The sequence below is a fragment of the Aspergillus luchuensis genome, chromosome 5 (assembly GCF_016861625.1).
Source record: "Aspergillus luchuensis IFO 4308 DNA, chromosome 5, nearly complete sequence".
Classification (NCBI taxonomy): domain Eukaryota; kingdom Fungi; phylum Ascomycota; class Eurotiomycetes; order Eurotiales; family Aspergillaceae; genus Aspergillus; species Aspergillus luchuensis.
Window position 1 is genome coordinate 1,763,743 of NC_054853.1, and position 16,158 is coordinate 1,779,900.

At 42.9% G+C, this 16,158-nt stretch overlaps 6 protein-coding genes across 6 annotated transcripts; 3 read left to right on the forward strand and 3 right to left on the reverse strand.

Moving 5' to 3' along the window:
* Positions 1–414: 414 nt before the first annotated feature.
* AKAW2_50604A (uncharacterized protein) lies at positions 415–1,662 on the reverse strand (the record flags this gene model as incomplete). Its single annotated transcript, XM_041690441.1, has 6 exons — positions 415–609; positions 659–895; positions 944–1,186; positions 1,235–1,474; positions 1,527–1,589; positions 1,642–1,662. 6 exons carry the CDS (start codon positions 1,660–1,662, stop codon positions 415–417), a joined length of 999 nt encoding a protein of 332 aa, XP_041544025.1.
* A 151-nt stretch (positions 1,663–1,813) lies between these two features.
* Positions 1,814–3,931, reverse strand: AKAW2_50605A (uncharacterized protein; the record flags this gene model as incomplete). The annotated part of the gene is made up of 3 exons (XM_041690442.1): positions 1,814–3,167; positions 3,220–3,441; positions 3,765–3,931. 3 exons carry the CDS (start codon positions 3,929–3,931, stop codon positions 1,814–1,816), a joined length of 1,743 nt encoding a protein of 580 aa, XP_041544026.1.
* Positions 3,932–4,321: 390 nt separating this feature from the next.
* On the forward strand, positions 4,322–5,241 carry AKAW2_50606S (Zn(II)2Cys6 transcription factor domain-containing protein; the record flags this gene model as incomplete). The annotated part of the gene is made up of 3 exons (XM_041690443.1): positions 4,322–4,371; positions 4,586–4,901; positions 4,960–5,241. 3 exons carry the CDS (start codon positions 4,322–4,324, stop codon positions 5,239–5,241), a joined length of 648 nt encoding a protein of 215 aa, XP_041544027.1.
* A 405-nt stretch (positions 5,242–5,646) lies between these two features.
* Positions 5,647–6,713, forward strand: AKAW2_50607S (fungal specific transcription factor domain-containing protein; the record flags this gene model as incomplete). The annotated part of the gene is made up of 3 exons (XM_041690444.1): positions 5,647–6,443; positions 6,494–6,574; positions 6,641–6,713. The coding sequence occupies 3 exons, from the start codon at positions 5,647–5,649 to the stop codon at positions 6,711–6,713; spliced, it is 951 nt and encodes a 316-aa protein (XP_041544028.1).
* Positions 6,714–6,742: 29 nt separating this feature from the next.
* Positions 6,743–7,661, forward strand: AKAW2_50608S (fungal specific transcription factor domain-containing protein; the record flags this gene model as incomplete). Its single annotated transcript, XM_041690445.1, has 3 exons — positions 6,743–6,821; positions 6,872–7,388; positions 7,439–7,661. 3 exons carry the CDS (start codon positions 6,743–6,745, stop codon positions 7,659–7,661), a joined length of 819 nt encoding a protein of 272 aa, XP_041544029.1.
* A 5,495-nt stretch (positions 7,662–13,156) lies between these two features.
* Positions 13,157–13,501, reverse strand: AKAW2_50609A (uncharacterized protein; the record flags this gene model as incomplete). Its single annotated transcript, XM_041690447.1, has 1 exon — positions 13,157–13,501. One exon carries the CDS (start codon positions 13,499–13,501, stop codon positions 13,157–13,159), a length of 345 nt encoding a protein of 114 aa, XP_041544030.1.
* Positions 13,502–16,158: the final 2,657 nt, after the last annotated feature.

Here is a 16,158-nt window from a genome sequence, read left to right on the forward strand (position 1 = left end):
TGATATAGATAGGTATAATAGTTGAGTCCTGTGTAGTAGCACCTCAGAATAGAAATTCAACCAGATTTAACGTTAGTAAGGCGGACGTGCCAAGAAAAAATCATCGATGACGACGCACGGCCAATAAGGAGTTACGGTAGGAACTGTGATATTTTTTTGTGATCCCGGAGCATTAATAGCAGTTAGGGGCTACGGAAGTCATTGCGTAGGGTGCTCAGTACTATAAAGGTTTACTGTTTTTTAGAACGAAGTACGTATCTAGCAAGCGGCAGTCCCGTTGAACTGATAGGGGACAGAAGACCGTGAAGTATACAATCCAAGACCGGATAGGCACCGAATACAGTAGAGAATTTGGACAATGTAAAGCTAAGAGAGTCGCTGTGTAAATCAAGCCAAATATTGGTCGATAGGACTTCAGGGTGCACTATCACATCTTGGCACCTCATTCTCCTTGTCGGGCTTCACCAAACGCGTTAACAGAAGGTCCAGCCAAGGACCTAATCCCACACAAGCTTTGCTATTCATGGACAACAGCACACTATTGTAGTCGGATACTATGGACCAAAGTTCGACAGGGCTAGCAACAAGTGCTACAGCACGAGCAAAGTTCTGTGCGTGTTAGGCAATGATCCACACGCTCAGCTGATATCAGACTTACCATGACTTTTGTTTGGCTACCAAAATACCATTGTCTTTGTTCTGGTTCATGCTCGCTTTGGTAAGAGACATACTTCTTGCCACTTGAAACATCCGAGAATATACTGAACAGTTCTACCATTTGTTCGTTATCTGAATGTATGAGTGTTACATTGATCGCTGTGCCAGTCCCTGTGATGTATGACTCCACGGGGTGGCCATTTGATATGGAGGCTCTATGAAGAAGGGCGTGAAAATTCTGTCCTCGTGAGATTTACTTGCAGTTCCACAGCGGAATAATACATACCAGAGCCATGTCTACGGATTCAAAAGTATAGGATTTCCCACCAGATGGCACCGTTTCTGAATCCTTGTCTTCGATCATTTCTGGTGGCCTCACCAAAGCGGTCATGAAGTCCAGCCAGAGGGCCAACTTTGATTCGAGGTTGCCCTCGCAAGTGACTTCAACAAAAGGAGGTCTGGTATGTATCCTAATGGAGCCTCCAAGTAGCTCGCGTTCCGCGGCAACGCCTAAAGCACGTGCAAAGTCCTGTGCCGGTTAGGGGAGATAGATGGTTCCCAAGAGCATCTACCTTACCGTGACATATGAATTGTGTTTGAATCGGAGTGCTCGAGTGGTGGCAGCACCGCATCTCTGTTCTTCTTTCCTCCGCCATTTGTTGTCATTTGTAACGGCGTTGATCTGGTGCCACACACGTTCATCATTGCTCAAAACGCCCGCGATTATATCACATATCAAGGCCATATTATGATCACGTCTCGAAAGGCCTTTACTAGGTTGATGAGTCGTCCACACAGCCGACGCAACTTCTCCTGTCTGTAGGTTGGGTTTTCAGCACGTATTTCGAAAAGTGAGACGTCACATTTACCAGCGTGAGGACGGCATGATGATGGTGTGTTATAGAACTCGCACTGACAAGTGTATAAAAGTCCTGAATTGTTAACCGAGAGGCGGGTATACGAAGGCATCGGAGTGCAACTCACTAAGGCGTTGTCAGTGGACATGAAAGCAAAGTCCTTTGTGATGCCATCATTGGTTTCGGTTAAATTCCACCCGTTCTGCAGCAGATGCTGAATATCTCCCGTGAGCTCTTTCTTAGCTTCGCTGCCAACCACATCGCAGCAAAATGTCCATAGCGGTGGTGGAGCCATAATTTTACATGTAGGAGTGGATGGTCTCGCTGGAAAGTGATTCAGGGGATAGGAGATGATGTGAGGGCGGGGTAACTGTATTATGTGAGCCGACAGGTGGGGTCGGTCTTGGCGAGTGTTGTTGGATCGGTGGCCACCCGGCTTTTTGGTGCAATTTCTCAGAAACATAGTCAAACCAAGATTTCTGGATTGTCGGTAGCCAATAATTAGGAGGGGAGTTCTCCAGAAAGGTCTTTGCTTTCATGAACGCGCTATAGCCCGAGTCCCTATCTCCTAATTCAAGACATGCCCAGGCCATGGAAAGTTGACAAATTCCCGCCGCAAAGCCTTCGTCCTCAAAATCGGGGTATTTCTCCACCAGTGCTAACGCCGCGACCCATTCACGATAACCATCCTCAAATCTGGAGGTGAAACAATGTAGACGAGCACGCGCAAACTGACACCGTACGTGCATGAATTGGTCAGTTATATCTTTGTTTTCCTTGTGGAAGTCAAGTCTGGAGTCGCATAGGGTCGATAAAGCATCTATGTAGCATCCATCAGCAAGATAGGCATCGACAAGCGCTAAAAGCAGACGTTTCGCCTTCCGTTGAGGCTGATAATCCTTAATGAGTTTCCTATTTTCTTCCTTTAGGAGCCTGAGAGCTTTTGCGGGCTTGTTCAGGTCACAATAGACATCTGCCAGTCGACACACGATATTGAGGCGGAGGGTCTTCACCTGCTCTGCATACATTGGCGCCTCAAACAAGGTGCCCTCAAAACAAGTCTGAGCCGATTGATGGCGACCGTGAACTATGAATATCTTTCCCATGGTGATACTAATGTGGGGTGAAAGAAGGCGACCCATCTGACAGCGTGGTTGGAAGGGCCGCGCTGTAGCCTCGAGTAACGCGCGCGAATAATTCTCCTGTTGAACCAAATTCTCAAGGTGGGACCGCCATAGGGAATCCTCAACGGCCGCTAGTCTTTCCTCCATTCCTCCTTTAAATAGGTCGGCCATCTCTTTAGGCCTTCGATCATTGGCTGTGGCGATTGCAGTACGTCGTTCGTTTTCATAAGCCTTGGTATCGCAATAATATTTGCTAATCGCCTCTTCAGATTTCTCAGGACTGGAATTCAGTCGATAAAGGTTGCTTTTTTGAAGGGCAACCAAGCCATGCAGATACCGAGGCAGATTACTATGCTCCAATAGGCGGACGGCAAGATCTAAAGCTTCTGCGAATGAGTGGTTCGACTGGACCACGGCAACGATGGCCTCTACTACGGCGCATTTGTCGCGCTCGGGGAGATCAGATGCTCTAACACGACGAGCCATTTCGATGAAGAACGGACCCAGATCCTTTCTAGTTTGATTGACCCTAGTAAAGTCAGCCATGTGGTACTATCTCGGACTTTGCAGTTTGGTTATACCCGGGTTCCCAGGCATTCTCTCGGGGAATCATCCAGCAGAGGAGTCTCAGTATATCGACATCGCTGATATCATTCAGAGCCTGAGGTTGGCTACTCTGAGCAATCTGCTCTTTTGTCTTCTTGACCCATTCTAAAGCCTCCTGACTAAGCCCAACATCTTCTAGCGTCTCCTCAATGACTTCGCCGCTGCTTGACCATCGTTTTTGACTCTCGTGCGCCAATCTGTTGAAAAATGTCTTGGGAGGCTCGATGTGACGTAAGCGTTGACCGACTTCCTGTATGTGTTCGATTATGACATGGATGAATGACGCAAGGAAAACAATTTGTTTGGCGTAATGGAAATAATAACGATTCTCCCGAGGCGCAAACCTCCGTATTCGTGAGCTTGTACAAGTAGAGCGTTATATAACATGTTCCCGTAGAAGGACCTCCTTTCCCGTATTATCTGCGATTCCTGCCCATGTGCAACACGTTGAAGATACTCAAGATGGCTAGCTCGTCCCAGTGTTATGCGGATAAATTCATCTATGGTCTGGGAGTCTGACTTCAGAACGAAGTCAACGTGTTTATCAAGTTCAGCCATCAATTCTTTGCACTTTGCTCGAGCCACTTCGTCAATATTGATCGTTTCCTTCGCGACCGATTCGAGGTAGCCGCGAGAATTCTCGTACAGACTAGATCCCTCTAACTGGCTAAATGATCTCTTAGGCATGGTTCTCCAATAACAGCTGTCGCATCTGGCGGAAAAGGAGGCCTGGCATGAAGTGAGAGGAGCGGTCACAGCCAAGTAGTGAGCGGCTACGGAGGGCAATCAGTCAAGTGATGGGAGTGATCGCAACCAAGGTGTGAGCGGTCACAGCCAAGTGAAGAGCGGCTACAACCAATCAAGTGCTGGGAGTGGTCCCAACCAACTTAGTGAGCAGTCACAGCCAAGTGGAGAGCGGCTACAACCAATCAAATGGTGGGAGTGGTCACAACCAAGTTAGAGATGGAAGGCTGTCCTTGGCGGAAAAGTAAATAATTAGTAAAATTGGGGAACCCTCAATATGTCAACCATCAGCTCCAGCGCCCACTTCCTTTCGAACAACATGAGGGGAAACGTATGGCTGCTGATCGCTTCGTATGCATGCAGGACATCAAGGATGCCGCAAGGTACATTATCAATTTCCCTAAACTCTACTACTAGTATTTATCGTCCCTCATCTCCTCATCGCTTCTCTTATAGTATTTACTTCTAAATAAAGCTCTTTGTGACTAGCGTTCATGGTTGTTCTGGCATCCTCTTCTCGGAGAGAAGCACTCAGTCAGCCTTAATCAAGGCTCGAGAATTGGAGGTAACAAGAAACTAATCTGAACATCATTGTAGGACGGGAGGGAACCTTGACACTCTCCTCGACTTGCTGACGATTGCATGGACCATGTCTATCCCACGCGAGACCAACACCTCCTGGATTGTGGTACCACCTCTGGAAAGCCACGGCCAGGTGAATGCATCTCCCCTTGAGCGTATAGAGTACGAGGCAGCCCATTCATTACTACATTTCCGCGGAGACAGGGAATTGCCCCAGCTTGTTCACGGCGGTCGGAATGAGGAACCGCAGAGATTGATCCACTCCTTTGGCCACCGTGACACTTTGCTGTCTGGCCTTTCTCGACGGTCCAGAGTCCGTCGCGCGACACAGGTAGGTCACAAATACAGATCGATCGTTATTGTTCCTAACAAGCCTCCGACCATACCAGGCCTGTGATCAATGTCGAGTTCGGAAAGTAAGATGCGATGAGAAAGGGCCGAGGTGTACACATTGCGAGGAGTACGATCTGTCATGCGTCTACAAAATGCCGACTTATAAGTTAGTTGTTCTCCTCGCTCCCTGCCGGGTATTATGTATTTGTGTTGAGATCGGGACAGAAAGGACAGAGAGCTCCAACAGCTCCTGGATCGGATACGAAAGTTGGGCGAGAGCTTCGAGGAGCGTTTATCATCTGTGGAAGATGCGCAGGTCAAGCACAGCTTCCTGGTGATGAAGCTGAACCCTGGTGCCATTCTCAGAGAGCAGCCTCTCCAATACTTGCGCAAGGGAAACCTCCCCGGTACTTTCGAGAACAGAACGTTATCTCAAGGTGGGAATGATAGTAATATAAATCCAGGCGCCGACACCCTCAGCAGTAACCAGGTTTTCGTAACTGGCAGAAATAGCCAGTTAGCCTTTCCCCGTCGAATTTATCACTACGGCTGAGAGGTTACTAATATGGCCTTCCATCAGGGAATTCCTACCTGAGGGGTATGACGACGATTATGTGACAGAGTTGGAAGAAAGTCACGGCCTCATCCGCGCCTACGGAAGTGGTGAAGGTGACGAGACCAGTGAAACTCCAAAGGCATTAACCACATCGACCGACCTCAGCACTGCCGTGGGAGAACAGTACATGTACCACCCCTCCATCCGCGAGCCATGGGGTGGCATCAACCAGCCGCAATCGAAGCTCGCGGATAATGGACTAGATGACGCTGGCTGGGTGACAGTCGGCCCGAGTGTGATACGTCGCTACTTGAACAGTTATATGGAGCACTTGTATAAGTTCCATCCATTCCTTTGCGACACAGAAATACAATGGAACGTTGAACGGTTCATCACGACATACTGTCCCAGCACCGAGGACCAGAAGCAGAAGAGTGGGAAGCGGAGGCGCTTGTGCGATGCTCGTCAAGATACAGGTTGCTATGCGGGATCTGCAGTCACCATCAGGCCTGGGTCAGGGCTCAGGAGGGTCGAAAAGTCAATTGACAATGCCATAGTCTTGCTGGTCCTTGCGTTGGGCAGTATCTGCGAAGTCCGGGACCGACCGGTCCCAGGTCCCATCGTGGATCACATCATTGACCTTAGGGAAGAACGGATCCCACAGACTCCGGGAACATTGTCGCGCAGTGTCCTTCCTCCCGGAGAAAGAGACTTGATAGTTGCCTCGCAAATTGATCGCTTCCGTTCTCATTTTATGGATAACGGTCGAAAGAGTACCATCATCGGGAACCATGATGTCATTCCTGGATTGGCGTTTTACGCCTATGCAGCCAGTATTCTTGGAATTTTCCAGGGCGTGAATAGTCTGCAGCATGTCCAGGCGGCATTGCTCGCGGGCCTGTATTCCGGCCAACTGGCTCATCCTTTCCAGAGCTATGGGTGGATCTCCCAGGCTGCTCGAGCCTGTCAGGTATTGGTTCGATCGTATGGTTTACCAGTCACTTCAATGTTGAGAAAAGGGCTAATCTGTACAGACAACGGTATCGGGAGATGCGTGATGGTGCTGTGAAGGACCTTTACAATTTTGCGTATTGGACCTGTTTCCAGCTGGAAAGGTAAGCTCATATCAGTATGATTTAATCGCAAGGCTTAATATCCAATCAAGTGAAATTCTGGCCCAGCTTAATCTCCCTAATAGCGGTATTTCGCTGTACAGAGATGATGTTCTTCTCCCAAGCGGTCGTTTCACTCTAAACCAGCGAGACATTACCACTGTAACGAGGATGATGTCTTTATACTCGGCGCAGATCTTCCTCCAGAAGACTCTTTACCACGTCCATACCGAGTTGTACAAAGTTGAAGGTAGGATTTCTACTGATGTAGGATAAGCAGACTTTAGTAATGGCAAACAGAACATGACCAGGGTTACTGGTCTTCCACTAAAGTGGATATCTTGAGCAGCATACTTGAGCAGTGGCGAAGTATACTCCCCGATTTCCTGAGATGGGAAGATGGGGATCCTCCATCGGACGATATCAAAGTTGCCAATATGCGGTCTGAGTATTATAGTGCCCGCTACCTTATTTACCGGCCTATCCTGTATTACGTTCTCCACCTCGCGCGACAACCAAAAGTCCCTGTTTCTGGTGCCGTAAAGTCCTGCTCGAAGTCGCAGCAGGTCGCTCTTTCGATTACACAAAGCCAGAGTGCTACCAGCATGGCGCGCCTGTCCAGCGAGGTTCGGCCTGCGCTAAATCCGCCGCCCTCGGATCAGGCCGGAGGTGAGGGTCCGTATACGTACCGCGAGCTACCGTCGGAACTGCGTCATGCATGCAAAATTTGCATCGATTCTGCGATTTTAAGCACGGAGGCTTTTGATGGCATCAATGGTCGACCAGTGGTCACTAATATCTTTGGAATGGGTCATGCGTATGCTGAAACTCCGTTCAAATAGTGTATACCTGTTAATCAGATGGCAGACGATTTGGTAAAATGCTGGTTCTGTTAGCAACCCATAATTCCCGCCTATCAGAGTTAGTGGAGCGAAAAGCCCTCCAGCGGCTTCTTCAGGGAGCAATCAAATCCCTACTGCAGAGTCGTTACACCTCTCCTACTCTGCGAATCAACGCGGAAATCCTCGGCGATGTTTACGAAAGGGTTTTCGGGGAGCCCGCTACTGTCTCACAAGTAGGGACGTATTGATCTTCCTTCGCTCAGTGCAACGAGAATTAGTTAGCTTCCCACCGATGATTTTCGGCTCAACGAGCTGTACACAGACAAACCTTCAAACTTGGCAGTTTTGGGACAGCGGAACTAATCAGGAAACGCCAGGTAGTCTAGTCGCAATACGCTCAAGGACCAGACGGTATCAAGTGACCGGAACCATAGAACACCAAAAGCCACATTATACATTCCAGATAGCTCAATGTTGAGGGCACTTGGCGTTTTATCTTCTTCGCGTAGAGGATGATGGTGGTGGTGGTGCCCCTGGTTATTCTAATGCCCGTAGTATCATAGGCTCGCAGGCAGCGTGATAGGACTGAAGGAAACATTACTTCAGCATTGAAAGTTAACCGTGTCAATTTTTTTTTTCATATTTCTTTGTATGAATAGATATGGAGAAGACTCACAAGTAGAAGGCAGATCTTGGTGACGTGAAGGGCAAGGCAGCTGAACTGAATGAGAAAATTGAATCATGTAAACTGCGTCACTCATTAACTTAAGCTATTTAGGCAGAGAAATCTAATAAGTATTATAGCCGTTCGTTGAATGGATTGGACAGACGGCTACAATCCCCCCTTAGATTAACGGAGGAGGCAAATCTCAAGCATCGCGTAACAAGTGCATATTCTACTTCAAAGCTGGGATCCCGTTCAGTAGAAACTGACTGCACACGGAAAATAACAGGAAATGAATTGACCTAAGGAAGCTGGCTTATTACCTAGTATTACTAGTCTCTGGCTTCAATAGGCTGTGAGTCCGTTCTAGCTAGTGCTCCATAGGCTAGTCTCGACCCCACTGCCCATCGATGACTATCCAGGATTTAAGTTGGCTCAAGAAGCTAACCCCCTGTCCAATCATCGTATGTATCATTATGGAGGGCCTAGTTGATAGTGACATGTCCCTACCACCGATAGTACAGTAGAGCGTAAATAATGGTTACTGGAATTTCGAATTCTTTTCGGTTGTTGAGGGCGCGAAAGTGCATCATTTGAGGGCCATGATTGGATGAGGCGAAACTTACTAAAGTTAGACAGCGTGGTCGCGTTGAGGAATGAATGGCATAAGGTAGTTTAACACGTAATTGTGAGGCGATATCTAAGCGCAGAGACCAATGAGCCAGTATTATGTGCGCCTCTGAAAATGATGCAGTTCAATACATTTACATTGCGGACCAAAATACATCAGAAACCCACATGTCTAATCTCTATAAACCCTTGGGGGTGCTCCCTGAGGCAATGACGCAGCCACCCAGAATAATCTCGGAGGTCCCTCCGACACCCCTCCACCGGACATTCAAAACTCGGTTCAATCAATCTTTCCCTGACTTGGGTGGTTTGCTTGGTACCTTGGCCGGGAGAGATCGGCTGAGATGTTCTAGCAGGACCTCAGTTTAAACACACGATCATTCAGTAGTATAAGATATTATTGATAACAGGATCATTACCTCATATTATTCTCAATGTCGGTATCACAGGGTTCCATGTCAATCAGAAGAGCAACTGTATTTAATAGGTTAGAAATATTGAGCTGCCAGGACTTTGACAACATTTTATAGGAGGCACAAAAGACAGGATAAATAGACTTAACTAGCAGTAAAAGATACTAGCTCTCTGCAATGTACATGCAGGTAAGAGAATACTTTTATTTATAAATTACTAAGAAGAATTACTGAAGTGTTGCGAAATCAAATAGCCCCATACTCTGTATAACTGAATAAAAAACATAACACCGCCATGTTCAAGAAGATATGAAAACATGTAGTATTAAGTATCTAGCTGTATTACTTTCTTGAAAGAACTATATAAGTCCAGACCAACCACAACTAAACACTATTAGCTTATATAATTTCTAATCTCTACATTGACATAGCAGGCGCGTATAACACTGCCGGAGTCAGAGAAGTAATAAAAGAAAAAGGGAACAGGTCCAGCGCCTCCACTGAAACAGACGGTCAGGCCGAATTGGCCAAATACATTGATAGTATATCAGACACACCTCAAATATATCTGTTAAAGAGGAACTCACGTTGTTAAGACACTGGAACATGTAAGCGTACGAATTAAAGTTAAACAATATCAATTAAAGACATACGTCGTAGTTAGACAGGGCCTGTCTGCGTTGTTTCTTGTGGACTGAACATATTCAGATTGTCTCAATCGGGTCGAGCAAGGGGTGGCCGCCCTGGCCTGTAGGCTCATTTTTGATGAGCCCCACTCAGCAACAAGTGCGGGTCTGCCTGCGACGCCATTCCCTCTTATTAAATAACCTAACTAATTAATCAAAACTCTGACCGGGGGTGACGCATCCATCAAAGACACCCGGAGGCGCGAGTAAGCCCAACAACTGACTGTAACCCTCCATAAGTAGAAACCATTCTTCCGGGATTTCCAAAAGTATTGGGTACCGGTGTATCAAATCCAGTATAAAGAATATCTCTTCCCAGATAATATAATCAAACCGAGACATTACATTCAGGAGAATAATCCAGATACCTGGCTTTCTCAATAATAACTCTATCCAATACAGCTTTTTACCGTGTCTAATAATGTTAATTAACTGTAACATTTTAGGTAATCCGTCCGCCCAGATAAAGTCCTCTAATGTACCACCTCTTAAATAATAGCATTAAATAAGATATCATACAGTAAGAGCACAAAAAAACCATTTCCTTAGATCAGTACCCCGATCTATAATAAGAAATATTAACCTCAGATCTTCACCAGCGGGACAAGCTGCTAAAATAAAACCAATCAGATCCAGATTTATAAAATACTTCAGGATCCAGGAGGTATAAGATATCATACTACAGAGAAACATGTCTGTAATATCTAAGCAATAATTACCTACCATTACTAGCCTCTCTTACAGAAAAAAGAAGTCAGCTAGAATTACCTAAATCTCTACTTTGACTAGTCCAGGTAATACTATTCACAAGAGGAATCTCAAGACATTATACACTTCTGCAACAAAAGAGAGGCAGTATTAGTCAATATATAAGCCAATAATATCTACCAACACTTCCATCCATATCAGAATACTATTTCTATTATCTTTCTCTATCCAGAACCCACTATATACAATAAAAATCTAATCAGCATAAATTCATATTTTAAAAGTATTAATTTAACTATCTCACAGCTCATTATCCATTCTGATCCCTTGGAATCCAGAATAGACTTTAAATAGACTATTCTCAGTCCCAAGGCCCCCTCTAATAGACCTCCAGATGGAGATCCCCTGGACACAGGAATATACCCTCCAGGGTTTAGTACCTATGGAATTTAGGACTAGCTTGTGAATAATTAATCCTTGCCGGACTAATTCTTAAACTGTATCAAAGTACTTAAAAAGAACAATATCTAGCTGCATAATTAAATTAAAAGTTATAAAAACTTCAGCCTATGCTGACATATACATTAAAACCATACTCTATAGCTTACTACCACTCCTGTTGATGATCAGCAGAAGTCAAGTACTCCGCTGAATCTAAACAGTTAGAATACCCAAGTACATTCTCTTTAACAGACAAAGAATATACAGGAGATTTTTCAGTTATTATCCCACTATTAATATATTCATACCCCTGTTAGTCCATGTCCACTTCATGATCATTATACATATATTATTCAAGCAGGTCATAGCTCAACTGCAGGGATGATCAGGCTTCCAGCTTAGCAGAGTTTGAGCTTATGTAATACGGTCCAGGGAGGAGGATGAGACAATCAATGACACATTACCAGTCACAGACTTTAGAGAGGTGGCCTAGAACAGGACATATGCTGGATCACTTAGAAACCACCTAACAATACAACCAATAGAATATAATCAGCTGCTTGATATTATGCAATTTCTTAAGAAACTAACAAGCCCCCATCCACCTCCCTTTATCCGTGTCCGGAATAATTCAGTATAGTATACTCATTTCAGAGCACAGTATTTCAGAGATTACATGCAGGCGGAGAAACTGAAGAACAGATTATCCACTATTAAAACATATCATAACTGCCTAATCATGAAAAACCGGAAAGAACTTCACCTGTAATTAATTTCAAGCCTTCCATAGCTCAGGCCTTGTCCAGGATTCCCTGGCAAAACTCCTCTATATTATATATCTCAATATACCCCAGCATATTATACTTTTATCAAGATGCGGAACTCCTGAAGAGAGAATTATACTTTAACCATCATAATTACTATACATATAATGCGCTAGTCTTGCGCAAGCACATACTATCATTTAGCAGACACTGCATTGCCTCTATTATACTACTCTAAACTTATTTAAACCATGGCCTACAATTTCTACAGTAACTACTAAAGTCCACTCTTGATAACAGTAAGTTCACACAGCTACTCATCCACTGTATACTCATGGAAACAGTAGGACTCGTCCCAGTGATTATCCTTAAACAATCTATTATCTAAAGCCTTCTCTAAAATCTCTGACCACATACCCTTCTATACACTTCCTCCCTCATCTACATTGAGAAACAAATTACTACTTTATAAGAGACTTACTATACTGCCCTCCAGACCAGCAAGCCCTGTCTTAACATCTTTATCTTAACTAGTACTTGAAACATATTATCATCCATAATACTTAAAAGATCCTCCTAAGACTACACTATTTGAGCGTAGTCGGCATTATAATAAGAACAATCTGAGTAAACCGGAACTCTCTATTTTTTCAATTTTCTAATACAAGCCTCTTACCAAGTCTACTATTGAACTCTTGTACCTTAATCATATAAAACTGTCTATATAGCCTCCACATAATATCTCCGTCAACCGCATTACTGTTCGCAAGTTTTATAGACGGCAACAGGATAAAGAAGACCTGATAATCAAATTTCTATAATTAATAAATTTTATAAGCTGTCTTCTTTTTAAGAATATTCTATTACACAAAGCCCTCCAGCCCTTTATTTTGCTGGCTCTAAGAAACTTTTATAAGCTATACAGAAGCTACAGGAGCCAAATCCGTCTTTCAGAGCTTATTCATCACCTCTTGAAGAATCTCACTAATCTTTATTTTCTCATTTTTTCTCTTCATGCTTTAAACCTCAACATGTCTGCTTGCCGTTTTACATATCCTGGTAGAAGACTAATTAGATCATCACCAACTGAATAATCCTCACTGTAGAAGTTGATCCAGGAACAGCGACCAAATCCAAGTTGGACCTATTATATAAAGAGATATCCACAGATGGGTGGCTTTAAAAAGAATGAGTTAGAGTTAGCAGCCGTGAAACTTCCAGGGAACCTGATCTTTGTATTTCGAAGTTATGCTGAGGGAGCGTGAGAGTCATGCAATAGTGGGTTGTCTGGCCTCAAGAGATACACACAGGCCATGTTTTCTTGGCCCCCCTACTTGCTTGTTCCTTCACGTCCTGAAAGCCATGTACTTATGTTAGCGATATCTGTTATTTCCACTGGCCGCACCCCTTCATCGTCTCATTCCACAACTCAACGCCTTAATTACCACTTGTAACACGCCAGGTGCGAGGTAGCGATGTGGCCACTAGAACAACATACTTCTTGGCCTCTTCTAGCGCTGCCTCTCGCTCCTTCTGCTGCGCCGCCATCTCCGCCTGATGCTTCTCGCGCTTCTGCTCGTACCTGGCTAGCGCAGAATGTGCCTTTTTGACGGTGCCTTGGCTGATTCTTCCCAAAGGTGTTTTTTGATTCTTCTGAAGGCGATTGACTGAGATCCAGCGAAGGCAATGCCTATTCAGCGTTAAGATAACATGCAGATGGCTTCTCGAGAGCCTCAATGAACACACACGCCAACTACTCAGAGGGTAGAGCGTTTGACCCATGCGCTGATTCCTTGTCTAGCCACTATTCCGCATACATGGCATCCCCATGATGTTTAGTCGGGTCATCGACGATGTGTAGAATCTCGCTCGCGGGCAGGTCTTGGAAGATGTAAAAGGGCACGGCAATTGCGAGAAGAAATCTTTCTTGCAGAGTAGCAAATGGAAAGAGGTATAACGGACAGATACTGCACTTAACGGGGTATCTGAGCCATGCAGGGCATTAGCGAGAGCAAGGAGAGACGGGATCAGCCTGGAAACATCAAGTCAGGAAACTAGCCTCTTTCTCAGGAAAAAAAAAAAAGCATCCATATACCTGCACACTATTGATTTTACCTTTCAGCTTTATGGCAAGGTATTGAGCAAAGAAGACGAAAAGACTCTTCTGTCTTCTTTGTTTGGCGTATCTTCTAGTGCTGCCTGTCAAAGGAAATTGCATGTCTTACGCGTGCAAATACCGGTCTGTGCGTCTTCCGAGTCTCTTCTATACATTTAGCTCTCTAATCCTCTTAATAAAGTAGGAAATAATGATGTCTTCCCAAACATCTATCTGGTAGTCTACCAGACCTTTCTCTTCGAGATCATCACAGAGAAGTATAAGAGTGTCCTCCAAGTCCTCAAGTAGGTCAATGTCTGTAGCCTTCATAAATGCTATCCAGCAAAGATTATACATTTTCCAGAATTCATGTACTGTCAATTCACCCGGCCCCTTTTACTGGTTATATTATTTATAATCAAACTGTAGATCTGGATAATATCTAGCATAATAACTATAAAGACTGGCACTCTCTATTAATTTTAATAATAAAACTGCAGCATAAAAGTCAAGATTCCCTATACAGCTGTATATCCTGTCTATAATACTTATAATATCACATTCATATTCAACATTAGATATATTTAGGTAATTCGGCGGTAGAAAACATACAGTCAGAGATTCAGAATGCATGAGTAGGGGCTCAGTAATATATAATAATTACTCTTTAAAGCTGGAATTTCTGATTAATAGCTAGTTCAAACAGATTTCATTCATAAGGGCATGAATACCGGACTAGTTATTCAGTTATAAAGAAAAGTCATATATAGAAACTAGGATATCAGACTAATAACTTAATTATAAATAAGAAAGAATTACACTGCAAGGCCACCGGCTCGGTCACAAAGAAAAGTCAAGCATGGGGCCTAGAATACCAGGCTGTTATCTCAGCTACTAATAGAAATAAATTAGACTGCAAGATCACTGATTTAATTATAAAATATACTTAACTAAGAAAGCCAGAATACTAGACTATTAATTTAAAATTATATAAAGCTGCCCGTGCGGTTCTTTAACTCAGGATAAATTAAAATATTATAGTACTTTATACATTAATATCTATCACTTTACTTCTTATTAACCCACTGTAGATTAGACAAGCATCTAAATATAAAAGTCTAAGACATATAATACTAAGATAGAATTCAACTTATAAGAAAAGTACATGAAGATAATAAATAAGAAGTAATCTAATTAGGAAAGCTTTTATTATTTCTCTAGTACATGAATTTTTACTGATCCAAGTTATCTAAAATAGATTTCTATATATCAGCTTCTACCCTGCGTTCTAGTATATTATTATTAATAATATTACAGTTATAATCTATTTTTTTCTTCTTCTATAAATATAAGCTATCCAAAATCCAGATTATCCTTAGCAAAGATCAATCAAACTCGGTTTATACAAGACGTGATAGTCAAGAGAATTCCTGTTTAGTAGTAATTTACTAAACCACTAAGATTCCTTATCATAAAATTAGTAAATATATAATTTCAGAATATTATCTGGTTGCAACTATCCTGTTTCTATTACTTATATTTAGAATAAAATACTACATAGCAGCCTGGGCCAGGGTACTGCAGATAACTAATTTAAATAAGTAAACTTAATATTATTTAATCTACCTACTCTGTACATACAGCTGGTTATATTATATAAAAACAAATTAAATAAATCCATATTCAAGATTCTACTCCACATTATAGACTCAACGACTAAGTTTCCTTGAATTATAATAAATAATAGATTACCCTGGCTAAAGTATTATTCTTTCTTGTCTCTTTCTTTCTTCTCTTTACCTAATAAACGCGGACCTAGTTAAAACTACTACTAAGAATATTTTATATACAGGTAGAGGAATCGGAATGAATACCTGTCTTAATAAAAGTTATAAATATCTAATAATTCTTTATATATATTTTCTATTTTCTATATATTAATAAACTTACATATAATATTTCAGAATATTAATACCTTATCTTGTTACTCAGTCTTTTAATACTGGGGTATAAAATCTTACTAAGATAATCAATAACTGGAAGAAGGAACAAAGCTACTCTAGACTTTATAAACTTATTTACAAGAATCTAGATCTTTCCATCCTAATTTAATATAACTCGTGTACTCTTCTTATTATAACAGTATTTAACTATAAAAGTACTCTATATTCTATCATAGAAGCCTTTATAATAAATATTTTCCCAGAATTTATTATTGTCTTTTCTGGTATTAAAATCTGGATAATTTTTAAAATACTGCCAGGTCTTTGCTTAGATATCCAGTAAATAATAAAGCTTCTCAGACTTAAAGGTTTTTCTGGAGATTTTACTCGGTGGATTGCTT